This window comes from Lynx rufus, unplaced genomic scaffold (assembly GCF_022079265.1).
Source record: "Lynx rufus isolate CCGP_SWC_20201006 ecotype Redwood Valley unplaced genomic scaffold, mLynRuf1.p SCAF_7, whole genome shotgun sequence".
NCBI lineage: Eukaryota > Metazoa > Chordata > Mammalia > Carnivora > Felidae > Lynx > Lynx rufus.
In genome coordinates this window covers 90,459,384-90,474,947 of record NW_025814889.1, presented here as the reverse complement: position 1 = coordinate 90,474,947, position 15,564 = coordinate 90,459,384, and the positions used below count along the sequence as shown (strand labels likewise).

Genomic DNA, 15,564 nt, shown 5'->3' with positions numbered 1-15,564 from the left:
AGAAACACAGAAAAAGAAATAAAATTTACTGGGAACTACTATACCATCAGGCACTGACTACATATTTTATATTCAGTCTCCCAAAAACTCTTACAGGAATTAATAACCGCCCCACTTTCAAACTAAGAAACAGATACAGAAAAACAATGGGATTTTACCAGGACACACAGCTACTATGTGGCAGGGCCAGAATATGAACCCATACCTAATCTCCAATAGATCATACTGTCTTAACATCTTTTGGGTATCTACATATAAGTCATGAATTAAGCTAAAAACAGCTCACATTTCTTTTTTAATTTTTTTAACTGCTTATTTTTGAGAGAGAGAGAGAGAGAGAGAGAGAGAGAGAGAGAGAACAAGCAGGGGAGGGGCAGAGAGAGAGGGAGACACAGAATCCGAAGCAGGCTCCAGGCTCTGAGCTGTCAGCACAGAGCCCGACGTGGGGCTCGAACTCACGGACTGAGAGTTCGTGACCTGAGCCAAAGCTGAACGCTTAACCAACTGAGCCACACAGGCACATCTCTCTTTTTTATAAGAATATCACGGGAAACTCACCACAACCTTGCTGAAAGCCTTAGAACTATACTATATTCTAAATTAAACTATACTATATTCTAAATTAAAAGAGAGAGAGAGAGAGAGAGAGAGAGGGAGGGAGGGAAGGAGGGGCAGTGACATCAGCAAGACAAAACAGAAAGTCCGAGACCACTGTTTCCCCATGGAGAAACAAATTCAACAATATACAGACCAATTCCCTTTGTAAGAAATGCAGAAACCAGTTGAGGCTCCTGCACCTCCAAACACGTGTGAAACTAGCAGCATGGAAGCCAGTAACAAAATCGGTAGCGCTCACCAGAGCCCCAGCCCATGGCACAACGTGGTACGACCAGAGGAAATTTGCAACTCCTGGCTTATCCGTGAGGAGGGGAAGAAAAGACTGAAATATATCTCTAATGTTCAGACTTTTCCAGGGGCTACCAGAAGGACTGGTTTCTGTCTTTCCTGAATCTAAGTACTGACCGGTAAAAGCACCAGGTTGGAGGCAGCTGAGAACAAAGGCAGTGCTATGAACTAGCACCTACTCACTCACCATTGTCCTTCTCCACAGCTCAGTGCAGAAGGAGTGGGAGAACACCCCAAATTTCTGGTTTCTCCCTGAGGAAACCAAGAGTTGGAGCAGCTATCCAATGTTCCAGGTTCTCAGGAAGCTGTATCACCTGTCTCAGAGAACTGAGGATACCTGACACAGTCTAAACACCTGGGCGTTGCTGGGGGTTGCTGCGAACAAACAAGTGCTGGACAGCTTGCTGCTGCTCCAGAAGCCCCACAATACGGCAGACAGACACCAGAGGGAGCAAGAGATTACAAACTCCTGAAAAAAGAAACCTGCAAAACCTCTCTAGATGGGAATTTAAACCCAAAAATCCAGAGAAGATACATACACAGAAAAGGTGTGAGAGGACCCCAGAATCTCTATCTGAGCTCATTGGTGAAGGTCTTCCCCTTCGTGAAGGCAGGCTCTAACGACTGGGAGGTACAGCTCTGTCTTCAAAGGGAGAGATCCTGGGGCACCTGGGTTGGGGCTCAGTCAGTTAAGCATCCTAGCCTTAACTTTGGCTCAGGTCATAATCCCAGGGTCATGGGATCAAGCCCTGCACTGGGCTCCACACTGAGCATGGAGCCTGCTTAAGATTCTCTCTCTCTCTTCCTCCCTCCCTCCCTCCCTCTTTCTTTTTCTTTCTTTTTCTTTCTTTCTTTCTTTCCTTTCTTTCTCTCTCTCTCTCTCTCTCTCTCTCTCTCCCCACCCCCCCATGACCTCTTCCCCTCTCCCATCTCATGCGTGTACTCACTCTCTTTCTAAAAAAATAAAAATAAAAACAAATTCAAATGCATAGATCCAAACACAAAATAATGAGGCACATGAAGGAAATAATAACACTGGGCTCAAATAAAGGAACAAAATAAATCTCCCAAAAACTGACCCTAAAGGAGCAAAGGTATATGAATTACCTGACAAAAATTTCAAAATAATGGTCATAAAGATGGTCAACAAACCCAGGAAAACAACACATGAATAAAATGAGAATATCAATAAAGAGAGAAAAAAATAAAAAACAACGGAACAGATTTGGGAGCTGAAGAATATCATAACTGAGTCGAAAAATTCACTAGATGAGTTCAACATCAGACTTAATCAAGCAGAAGAATCAAGGAACTCGAAGACAAGCCATTTGCAATTATCCAGTCAGAGGAACAAAAAGAAAAAATAATGAAGAATGTAAGAAGCTTAAAAGTCTTAATGGGACATTACCATTCAGACCAATATATGCATTATGGAAGTCCCAAAAAGGAGGAGAGAAAAGGGCAGGAAGCTTATATGAAGAACTAATGACCGCAGACTTCCCAAATCTGGGGAAGGAAATGGATATTCAGATTCGAGAAGCCCAACAGCTTTTATAGCAAAGTGGTACTAAGAGGGAAGTTTATAGTGACATAACAGCTACATTAAAAAAGAAGATCTCAATAAACAACCTCAAGGAACTAGAAAAAGAACAAACTAAGCCCAAAGTTAGCAAAAGGAAATATTAAAGAGTAAAAATAAGTAAAATACAGAATAGAAAAAAAGAAGTGTTACTTTTTTGAAAAGATCAGCAAAATTGACAAATCCTTTAACAAGAAAGAAAACTCAAATAAAATCAGAAATAAAAGAGAGGATATTAAGTCTGATGTCACAGAAATACAAAGGATCGTTAAGAGACTACTATGAACAATTGCCAACAAGTTAGTTAACCGGAAAAAAATAGACAAATGCCTACAAACATATAACCTATCAAGACTGAATCACAAAGAAGCAGAAACTCTGAACAGACTTATAACTGGTTAGGACATTGAATCGGTAATCAAAAACCTCTCAAACAAGAAGAGTCCAGGACTCAGTGGCTTCACTGGAGATTTCTACCAAACATTACTAATGTTTCTCAAATTCTTCCAAAAAACTGAAGAGAAGCAACACTTCTATTCACTCATTCTACGCGGCCAGTATTATTCTTAACAGCACATTAAGAGGAACATACACCGTGACCAAGTAGGATTTATTCCTAGAATGCAAGGATGGTCCAAAATACAAAAACCAGTCAATGTGATACACATGAACAGAATGAAGGATAAAAATTACATGATCATCTCAACAGACACAGAAAGAGCATTTGACAAAATCAATACCTTTTCATGATTAAAAACACTCAACAAAGGGATGCCTAGGTGGCTCAATTAATTAAACATCCGACTCTTGATTCCAGCTCAGATCATGATCTCATGGTCGTGAGATCAAGCCCATCAGTTTCTGTGCTGTATGTGGAGCCTGCTTAAGATTCTCTCTCCCTCTCTCCCCCCCACCCTGCCCTGTGCACACTCACTCACTCTCTCTCTCTCTCTCAAAATAAACATTAAAAAAAAAAAAAAACACTCAACAAACTAGGAATAGAAGCAAATTATCTCAATATAATAAAGGTCATATATGAAAAACACACAGCTAATATCATACTCAACACTGAAAAAGTGGAAGTTTTTCTTTGGAGATAGGAACAAGGCCAGGATAAGGATGTCTACTGTTGTCATTTCTATTCAATACATAGTACTGGAAGTCCTAGTTACAGCAATTAGGTAAGAAAATGAAATAAAAGGCATCCAAATTGGAAAGAAAGAAGAAAAATTATCTCTGTTCACAGATAACATCTTATATACCCTGCAGATAACTCTCTCTCTCATCCCCACTGACACAATAAGCAAATTCAGCAAAGTTGCAGGATAAAAAAATAAACATACAAAAACAGTTGCATTGCTAGACACTAAAAATGAACAATCAGAAAAGGAAATCCTATTTAAAACAGTATCAAAAAGCACACTTAGGAATAAACTTTACTAAGGAGATGAAAGACTTCTACACTGAAAACTATAAACACTGCTAAAAGAAATGCAAGACACAAATAAATGGAAAGACATCCCATGCCCATGGACTAAAAGACCCAATATTGTTAAAATAACCATGTTACCCCAAGTGTTTTACAGATAGATTCAATGCAATCCCTATCAAAATCCCAACAGCATTTTCTCAGAAATAGAAAAAATCCTAAAATTTATATGGAGACACAAAGAACCACAAATAGCCAAAACAACTTTGAGCAAGACCAAAGGTGGAAGCCTCCTGGTTCGTGACTTCAAAACATACTACAAAACTGTAGTATTCAGAAGAGTATAGTACTGACATGAAGACAGACATACAGACCAATGGAAGAAAAGAGAGAAATAAACTCACACATAACTGATCTTCAACAAGGGTGCTAAGAACACACAATGGGGAAAGGACTGCCTCTTCAAAAAAATGCTGTTGAGAAAACTGGATTTCCTCATGCAAATGAATCAAATTGGACCCTTATCTCACACTATACACAAAAATCAACTCAAAATGAATTAAAGATTTAAATATAAGACATGAAAAGATAAAACTCTAAGAGGAAAACACAGAGGAAAAGCTTCATGACATTGGTCTTGGCAATGATTTTCTGGATATGGCATCAAAAAGCACAGGTAACAGCAGCAGCAACAACAGAAAAACACAGACAAATGAAACTGTATCAAACTAAACAGCTTCTGCAAACAAAGGAAATAATCAATAGAGTGAAAAGACAACCTATGGAATGAAAGACAATATTTCCAAACCATATCCAAAATAAAGAAATGACTCCTACACCTCAATAACAAAATCAAATAACCTGATTTAAAAATGGGTAAAGTATGTGAATAAACATTTTTCCAAAGAAGACAAACAAATGTCCAACAGGTATAAGAAAAGATGTTTGACATCACTAATCATCAGGGAAATGCAAATAAAAACTATAGTGAGATATCACCTTGTACCTATGAGGATGGCCATTATTAAAATAAGAAACAACAACAAAAACAAGTGTTTTTGAGGATGTGGAGAAAAGGGGAAGGAACCTTGGAAACTGCTGGTGGGAATGTGAAATGGTATAGACACTATGGAAATCAGCACGGACGTTCCTCAGAAAATTAAAATAAAACTATCATATGCAATTCCACTTCTGGGTATTTACTCAAAAGAACTGAAAACAGGGTCTAAAAGATATCTGCACCCCATGTTCACTGCAGTATTATTCACAATAGCCAAGAAGCAGAAACAACATAAACATCCACCTACAGATCAACGGATAAAGATAGTGTGTGTGTGTGTGTGTGTGTGTGTGTGTGTGTGAGCGTGCGCGCATGTGTGTAATATTATTCAGCCTTAAAAAAAAATACTGTCCATCTTAACACTTATCCATCTTAATCTTCTGTACCTTTCTTTCATATACTATTTCCTAAAGATCACATACAGTGGTTTAGAAAATTCATCTGCAAATTGTTTTAGCACCCTGAGATGACATTAATCTGGGGTGAAAGATCTAAAATAAATGACAATGGTTAGATGCTTACTTGCTTTCTTACATGCTACTTACCTATCTCAATTTCTCTCACCAATGTTGTTTGTACCCTTTCCAAATTAATGTGCATTCTCTCATAGAGAATGTTCTAAAACAAACTAAAACAGAAAATGTTGAGTAATTCTGTTTTCTCTATCTGCTCACATTCCACCAAACAATAGGCCCAAGTTTGTAACAGTACAATTAATCAAATGCATGGTACTTTTGATACAAGTTGTAATAATGTATATAAACTTTAAGAAAACAGCTATCAAAAGTCTAATTACACTGCTTACTTTTAAATATGCAGCTGCCTCTTGGACAGAAAGTGTTCTCTGACTAGAACTGCCACATTCATGATCTCCTGGAAAGATTAGCATATTATTAATTTTGAATCAGTACTATATTAAACAGAAGAAAACAAATACAATTAATCAAAATATTTTACAATTTATACAATTATAGGTTATATTATTGTAATCAATAAAGAAAGAAGATAAACCATATTTAATTTCCTATTAAAAATCCAGTAGGTAATAGAAACAAACAATTATCTTTACATAAACCACCATCTTTAAATACATTTCTAAACAGTCTGGGTAGGAACATGTCTTCTTTGTATGTTTTCAACTAAATCACTGGACAGGGGAGGAACCATGTCACATGATGCTTCTCCACACATCTTGGCACACAGCAGGTCCTCGCCAGGTTTGCTGTTTTTCCAGAGGGGAAATTCACCGTGGTAACTTAACACATCTATTACCAAAGCTAATAATTCAAGGATTCAAATAAATTTGAATTAAAATGTACATTCTGCATATAAAGATAGTGCTAAGCCTATCTTTAGCAAGGTGTGTGCATGCCTTAAAAATTATTATAACAAAGACCAACAGGGAAATTAGATAGAAGCTTCTAGGTATGATCTGGTTTCTGCAAAGAAATGCATTACATACAGAATCACATTTTCCCTTTCTTATAACGATTTATAAGAGAATGCAGTCTTTGCTTTCAGGCTTTCTGTGGTTATTAGAGACCAATTTCCTCATATTGAACTTCAATTGTAAGTTTTTCCTGCCCTGTTTCTCTTCAAGTGGATTAAAAAAAAAAAAAATTTAACACAAAAGCGTACTAGCTGAAGTAAACTTTGACAAATTTTTCTATCATAAAAGCAGTCACATTCCTATTTATCAGCTTTGTTCAAGTAGCCAGATTTTAATGGTCATAGTCATAAAATGGGAAGAAATACCTGTTAGATAAACAAGTAAGTCTTCAAACTTTATGATGCCTCTTCCAAGATCTAGTTTCAAACCACAGATCTACAGCAGAGGTCGGCAAACCACAGCCCACAGCCAAATCTGCCCTACCACTGATTTTTTTTATAAATGAAGTTTTATTGAAACATAGCCACAACTCATTCATTTATGTATTATCTATGGCTGCTTTCATGCTATAATGGCAGAATTGAGTAGCTGTGACAGAGACAAGTCTAGCACACAAAGCCCAAAAAACTTACTATCTGGCCCCTTCACAGAAAAAAGTTTGCTGACCCCTGCTCTAGAGGAAGGAATCCATATCTTTAAAAGTACCCCAGATCATGCTGATCTAGCACACTACATAAAACAGTGCTATAGAGACAGCTGTAGAAGCCTGTGGTAGCAACATCAAGAATTCCTAGCGAGAGTATATACTTAACTTACTTCTGGGTGCTACAGCATACCAAATAAATGTCATTAGTTTGCAGTGTATGAATATGACGGTCAGTCAAGGCAAAGAAGGTTTTTAGTGATATACATAGAATTCTGAGCATTCAAAAACTGACCAGTATTAAGGATCCAAAGGAAAAAAAAAAAAAAAACCAGGCTGATGTGAGGATGAGCAACTGTAAGGATCCTGAAATGCCTCCATTCAACCAGAGAACCTCCATATTTACCTTCCACCAATGAACTGATTTCTACAAAAGGATCCGCTGCATACAAAAATTCAGGAGACATTTTTCTTTTCTTGTAACTTCTTTACAAGAAGAGAATCCAAAGTCTCTTCTTTTAGCTTATACGTGATACAAGAATAACTAAAAAAAGCTAAGGTAATAAACAGAGAGCAGAATACTAAGAGCAGAATATGAGGAAAATGCAATGATCAGTACAAAAAATTCTAGAATATATTTACTTTATCCAAGAAATTGATACCTAATCAACCACCAAAGAAAAATCTGCAGTTTTATATTTAATCTAGGATTTTAGTTAACTCGTTGCTTACCCAATCCAATTGACATTTAAGCTTTCAAAATTTTTTGTTACTTATTAGTGTAACAAAAAACTGACTTTAGAATTACATAATATATACTTCACCCAATACATATGGGCAGGCAGAAAAGGTCTTGACTAAATATGTTTATAAAAATAAAACCCACTATGTATAGGTAACAAAAACTTATAAAGAAAAAATTTTCCACAAACATAACGTTAGACTTGGGAAAAATTATTTCCACTGATATAGCATGCTATATATGCAAATTAATTTTCAAAACATTTTTAGAGACTATGAATGTGAAACAATTACCTGCAAGCTGTGCCAATCGATCATGAAGCTTGTATAAAGTGTTCATCATAAGATTTTTCTCACTTTCCTAAAATTAAAAGAAATGATTATAAAACATCCAATTCAACAAAATGTACCAAATAATAATTTTATTCAAAAAGAAAAACAGCAAATAATTTAAAACCACAGAAGCGACATAATCGGAAAGACAAATTCACACTTAAACAATGGCTACCATACTTTAAAAAAATCTTAATCTAAGAATCTAAATCATCACTCTAAACATTTTATTTTTCTTGAGGATTGACTGGGAAATTCGCACTAAGGTTAGTGCTAAAAAGAGGTCTCCTGTACAAAAACTCCCAACCACCAAAGCATCGCTCTCGGTCCCCCTGTACACAATGTACACTTACACATATTGTTCTTATGAGACTTCAAGGCTGCCCTCATGTTTTGCCTTAATCTGATTCAACCAAACAATAGGGGAATGAGTATTGACACTCCGACCCTCAACCTCTCCTAGGTCCCCCAAAGTGGTCCTGTATAAATTTATAAACCATTAAAGCAAAACACACATTTAATGAGTATCTAGTACTAGGAATTAAGAACTATTCTCAGCAAAGCAAGAGGCCCAGTGATACAAGATGGTTCCTGTTCTCAAGGGCAAAAAAGCATACTTAAATGTTAAAGCTGCAAACAAAATATAATGTGAATACAGAAGAGGGAGAGAAGGGAAGATCCATTTATGAAGAGAGACTATTTGAGTTGGGCTTCACAGTAAGAACAGAATTGACTAGCATCCTAAGAAGAAACACCATGAGCAAAGGCATAAAGGCACCGGTTATGTTTCTTACGTAACTAGTAGCCTACTTTGATTCAGCACACTCCTGGAAAAATAGTTTGGAGTCAACTGCTAGGGACCAAAACTAAGAGTTTGACTTCATTCTAAAAATTTAGAAGAGGGAAAGTAAAACAGACTTGTATATCAGAAATAGTACTCTGAACATATGAAAGGAAATGAGAGAGGAGACGATTGCAATGTCTAAGCACCCTGCCAAGAAGTCTAAGGCAGTGAGACCCCCAATTGAAAAGCAATCACAATTAAGGGGGACCAACACAAGCAATGGGGGAGTATAAGTTAGAAGAGGGGTAAGCTTATCACACTATCTGAAATAAATTCATGATTCCTGAGGGGGCTGGCTGTATCTTTATTATTTCCTTTCTTCTTGATGTGTCAAACAAAACAGTAATACTTATAAATATAAGACTAGGATATAAAAGGCTGGGAAAGTAACATTTATATGCCTAACAACATGCAACTTCACCCATTTATTTTCATACTTTATTTTCAGGGACAGAAAGACAAGTTTGTACACTATGAGTGGTATGTCTTTGTCAATGCAGCTTTCATCATTGATACTAGGAAGAAGAAAGCTCATTGAAGGCTCCACCAGAGTCCCTGGTTTTATGGAAGATGGTTGGTAGAGATTAAGTGACATTCCTTCAGCTGACTACTTGCCTTCCAAACCTTAGCTTTTTTCCCCCCTCAATTCTATCTCAACCAAATTCTGAATCAGGCTAGACCTTGTCTTTGTAAAAGCCTAAAAATCCAAACCGTAAGAATTGGCATCAAGAAATAATTGCTGGGGCTGAAATCCAAGATTCTGAAAGGTATGCATTTGTGACACATTAAGCCACAAAATAATTTTTTAATAAATATATTCAATATAATAATTCAATATAATTTAATATATTCAATATAATACATTCAATTCAATATAATAATTATAATATATTCAATATAGTAATTTAATAAATATATTCAATGAATATATTCAATTATAATAAATATAATTCAATATTATAATATAATATTCAATATAATGAGAAAGAGTTCTAATGATAGTATAGCTAGTTGTGGACTCGATACATGAAACCAAGGTAAATCTGATTAAGCTCTGGGATTAAAGTAGTTAAAAGTTTTAAAGTTTATTTCCTCCCTTATCTGGAAAAGAGACCAATTTCCTTTTCTTTCATATGTCCTGATCACGCCCAATCCCTCTCCCCTTTCAAAAACGAAACTAAATCCAAAAACTTGACACTTGTCCTCTGTGATTGATTACATCTTTAATGAACATCAGAGGCCTGGAAATAAACTTCATTTTTTGATTCACAGATATTAACACTGGACTAGATGAGGAGAAGAAATAACAAAACCTAATCAGATGTAACTGAATCCCATAAGAAAACATACATACATGCTGTTTCTTTAGCATTCTCATAGAAAATTTAAGCACCCAAAAGGCTAAACTGTAATTTTTTCAAAAATTATTTCTCCAGTGGCAATTTATTCAAAATGACCATCTATATATTACAAGGGTCTCAAGTGCATGATCAACTCAATTATCATCTAAATAGTTTTTATGTTATGTTATTAATGTGAACACATCAATTTTGAGGAAGAAATAGAAAGGCTCTGGCTCAACTATCTTTAGCACCAATGTGCTAAACTAGAAATAAATCTGAAAAATATGTAAATCGAATTTTAAAGTTACGTTCTTACAGAAACTTATATTGACTTATAGTTTCATTATAGTCTTCTTCCATTCTGACTGCTTTTCCAGTGGTCTCCTAACATTCAGCTTGAAAGATGTCTCACACTGGCTTTCCTAATCACCCTGACAGCAAGTTAAAGATCTACAAATAAATCCATATTTAAAGTAAGCTTTCAAGCAACCTTTCATTAAACAAAAATGATTTTATACTTTAATTTGAAATAGCTAACCTTCCATTGTTTGTTTTGGTAAGGTCCAGATTGTTTTAGTAACCCATACCATTCTTTGAAGCAAAATTCTCATTCTTGAGTGGCAAAAAATCAAACTGTAGGGCAACTCTCCCAAATTCTCTCGTATATCGTCACCTTTACATAAGTTCCCTCTTCTACCCTCAGCCAACTTTCTCCTCAAGGAAATTTCCAATTGTTTGTATCAAGTCTCTGATTAAATGATGATAATGATTTTACACACTTAGCATGGTGCCTGGCACAGAATAAGCACTTAATATAAGTGAACTGCCATTATCTTCATTACAGTTATTACTATTATTTAGAGGTTCAGAACTTCAGTTCCTCCCATGGGGAAAATTATACAGAAGAAAATAAAGTCCTGTATTTCTAACATTCAGTGAGTATATTACACGCATTTAAACGATGATGCCAACAGCAGCATATTTAATACGGTTACTGACAAAGTCAACCTGCTTTAAAACAAATATCACCACAAAAGAATGTTACTAAAAATAATCACTACAAAGTCTCACTCTAACAATCTACAGTAATATTTTATGGATTTGATTATACATTATTACACATCCTTCAGCACAACAAACAATGTTTTATATGCAGGTCTACATTAGTCAATTCCCACCATAAATTAATAACTAACTGTGCATTATAATATGAGCTCAAATACCTTAATCTTTAAGGTGCCTGTAATGATGGTAAGTGAAAAATATTTTCATGTGAGTAAAATTTAGGTTAAAATTAACATTATAGATCTTTTAAAAAAGAAAAGGAAATCATAAATAGGTAGCCTAAGAAACATGTGTCTTTCGGGGCGCCTGGGTGGCGCAGTCGGTTAAGCGTCCGACTTCAGCCAGGTCACGATCTCGCGGTCCGTGGGTTCGAGCCCTGCGTCGGGCTCTGGGCTGATGGCTCAGAGCCTGGAGCCTGTTTCCGATGCTGTGTCTCCCTCTCTCTCTGCCCCTCCCCCGTTCATGCTGTGTCTCTCTCTGTTCCAAAAATAAATAAACGTTGAAAAAAAAAAAAATTAAAAAAAAAAAAAAGAAAAAGAAACATGTGTCTTTCTAAATCTTTTGCCTTCCTGATGGTTGAATAGGCATGCCTATGAGCAAAAGATCCAGAGAGACAAGATGAGGGCAAAGAGGACAAAAATTGTCAGAATATGCAGCAACTTCAACAGAAAAACTTCTATTTTTAAATTTTTTTTTTTTTCAACGTTTATTTATTTTTGGGACAGAGAGAGACAGAGCATGAACGGGGGAGGGGCAGAGAGAGAGGGAGACACAGAATCGGAAACAGGCTCCAGGCTCTGAGCCATCAGCCCAGAGCCCGACGCGGGGCTCGAACTCACAGACCGCGAGATCGTGACCTGGCTGAAGTCGGACGCTTAACCGACTGCGCCACCCAGGCGCCCCACAACAGAAAAACTTCTAAAGGTTAAAACCAGATCCCTAGGTAACGTGCCAATGCCATTTTACGTGGCAGTTAGCTATTACCTTAAAGTGATAAACAATTCTGCTCTTAGGAGAAAACCTGTTTCAGATTTAACCATATTATCCTTAAAGAATACTCAAAATAAGAAAATTTATTGTTTCAGTTTAAGAGAAGTTTTAAAATTAACATTTTTAGTTGACAGTTGTCCTAATACTTTTATCATATAAAACATGAGACAAAAACCAATATTATGATCTTCTTCTACTTACTTGTATGTTTCCAAATGTTTCATCAAAGGGGTTTTTTACTATCAAGGAAAGAAAAGAGAGAACTATTAGCATCATTTGAGAATAAGAATTAGAATCCCCCTAAACAAGCTCTCTGAAATGCCAGCATGCACTCTGCTAAAACTGAACGTAAACACACTGATGATAATAAAGGTTAGGGTGGTGATTTTTGAGACTTGCTATGTTTACCATTCTTACTCTGAATCTGTGGTTTTCTCTGTAATAACTGAGAGCAGTGCTCTGGTGTCTAAGTGCCTGGGTTCGAGTCCCAGTTCCATCACTTACTAGCAACACGAGCGTGAGCTAACATCTACCTGGCTACTCTAAGTTGTAGTTTCCTCACTGTTACAGAAAGGATGTAACAATGATTCCTACCTTGTGTAGTTGTTGTGAGGATTAAATGAGATAAACTAGATAACATGACTGGCCTAGTATCAAGCACTTAATACATGTTACCTGTTACTGTTACTGACTACATTGTTTCCACCACCAAACTTGATTTCTCTTCAAAATATAGATTAAAAGCAGTTGCTACTTAAGGAAATCTACAAGATGCTTTAAAACTAAACAATTCTTTCAGAATTCTGACTTCCAATGGTAAAACAAACAAACAAAAAACAAAAAAAAAAACCCTCCCTAATCCTTGCTAACATCTGGAAAGGTGACAAGAAACAAATATACAAAGTAGCTAAGAAATGTCTCAATATCAAACAACTTTACCTTTCCAATAAATATTATAAAAAGGATTTAGTAGTTTGCATCCAACCTCCCTACACCCACCTCTCCTAAAAAAAGATACAAACAAGTTTATGGCTAAACATCTCTCATGGTTATTATTTAGAATCTCCTTTGTATCATCTACTTGCAAATTACATGCAAAAATATTCAAAGCTTTCAGATACCTGGATCTCTATAATCCAGGTCACAACTAAGACTAACTAGCCTACAAAGTAGTTCACACTGACCAGGTTTCCTTTCTGAGGTGCTTTTCTATTTTTATTTGAGAAAACAGGAAGTCCCATAGGAACCAGGAACTGCCTGATTCTAAGAAAGTTCATGTGTGAGGCCAGTTTAACAAGGTACAATAAAAAAGCAAGGAAAAGTATATCTTACAATCATCTAAAGGGATTTTGTAGACACTTTCTAAAGAGTAACAGGGTTTTAATGCTAGAAAAGAAAAAATTTTGAATGATAAAAGATCAAATTACTCAATAGGGGACTAGGAAGAAGAAACAATACAGCTTAAAGATTAAATAAAGTGTTATGAATCAGAACACGCTTAGACTAAAAAGATACTTTTTAATAACAATTTTTATTAATGTAAAATCTGAACAATTTAAAATAAAGTTGTATTTATTCAATATACTACCAAAAAAATTGCCTTCTTGATCTACTTAAACTGATCACACAATACTAAAAGGTCAAGTATTTTATTTGCTCTTTATAAGAAGAATAACCCTAAAAAAATTAAAACACGCAGTTCTAAAAACAGGTTTTTTAATGTCTGAAGAAAAGTCATGAAGATAGCCTTTTTTTTTCTTTTGACTTTACACAAAATCCTTTTTGTCAAGATTATTAAATGGAAAACTAGCTCTTCAAGTATCTCCATGAAGCAGACTGTGGATGTTCTCCCCCTGGACTGTCCTACTGTGAATTTCTCACAACAGGCATCACATGACACTATTTGTTTGCCTGGAGCCAAGCACAGTACTGGGCATACAGTTGGTGCTCAAAAAGTGCTGGTTGTGCTATCTAGGTTACATTCATCCTTCTTTATTCTGTTCTGTGTGTTAACACCGCAGGAGGCTGGAGAAGGGTAAGTTCTGGGAAGGAAGGGGGACGGGATAACAAAGAGAAAGCTACAGAGCAGAACAATAATTCTGTTGAAAGCACTGCTCTCTCTGCCCTTTGCATCCTTCTAGATTTCTGCCTCTCGGTTAATGGGCTGAGATACCCAACAGTGTATCTTAAAAGCCAGTAATATACTTTCCATCCTACACACCTTATGTTAAGAAAATTTTTCCCCAATTTCCTATGACAACCACCAGCATTTCTGCAGCATAACTAATTGGCTATAAAATCACAAAAAATAAAAGAGGGGCATTCGTCAAAAAGGACATAATGAAATATGTAAGATGAATAACAAAGTCAACAAGACTTTATTATGAAATAAAAAATATCTGAATACATCAAAATGTAGCATACATTCACGGGAATATTGTGCCAATAACTGATTTTATTTTGTGGATTATACCTAAGCACTTGTCTTCAAAGTGTTTTGTTCGTAGTATTATACAGTTTTTTGCTTGTCCCTCACTAGGCATCGCACTTTTTCTTTTTACACTAAAATATCTTCTTTCATTAAGATAGGGACCAGTTCATAAATATTAGGATGCATATTTGTAAATAAGCTTCATATCGTGTCGTGAAACACACTTCTACACTGTTGTTTGTTCCTGGCACATTGTCACATATCCACTGATAGACATTCCAAAGTTTATGGGAAACATGGGTTCAAAGCTCTGCACCACTGTACAGACTACGATGAGGGCTAAGATTTATATAATATAAAAATGGGACTACTTAGTCAATGGAGAAATGAAACTGTCAACCAGTCTGATGAAAGCAAACTATCACCCAGTTATTTATCTTTTATGGCAAAATTATTGTGTCATTAAAATGCTTGCAGCAAAGATGCTTACAGCAAAACTACCTAGAACCACAACTATCACCTATTAACAGACCTATTAAATCAATAAGAAGTAAAAAGTAGCCTTGAGATTAAGCTTTAGAAGGAAACTTCATCTAAAAACAGCAATTCTAAAAAAGCAGCATCTTTTTATTAAAAGATTTTTCTTTATTTTTAAATAATCTCTGCACCCAATGCAGAGCTCAAACTCACGACCCTGAAATCAAGAGTCTCCTGCTCTACCAACTGAGCCAGCCAGGTGCCCCTAAAAGCAGCATCTTTATATACCTAACTTTTCTTCAGTATTTGTAACACCATGTATTAGTATCTTTT

At 35.9% G+C, this 15,564-nt stretch overlaps 1 protein-coding gene across 1 annotated transcript in view; it reads right to left on the bottom strand.

Annotated features, from left to right (window-relative positions):
- Positions 1–15,564, bottom strand: part of LEMD3 (LEM domain containing 3) — a 64,895-nt gene that overhangs the window by 22,953 nt on the left and 26,378 nt on the right. The window contains exons 2-4 of the mRNA XM_047065808.1: positions 12,525–12,562; positions 8,043–8,109; positions 5,780–5,847 (exon numbers count right to left, since the gene is read on the bottom strand). Of these exons, the coding sequence (XP_046921764.1) occupies positions 5,780–5,847; positions 8,043–8,109; positions 12,525–12,562 (173 nt within the window). The remainder of the gene's footprint in view (positions 1–5,779; positions 5,848–8,042; positions 8,110–12,524; positions 12,563–15,564) is intronic.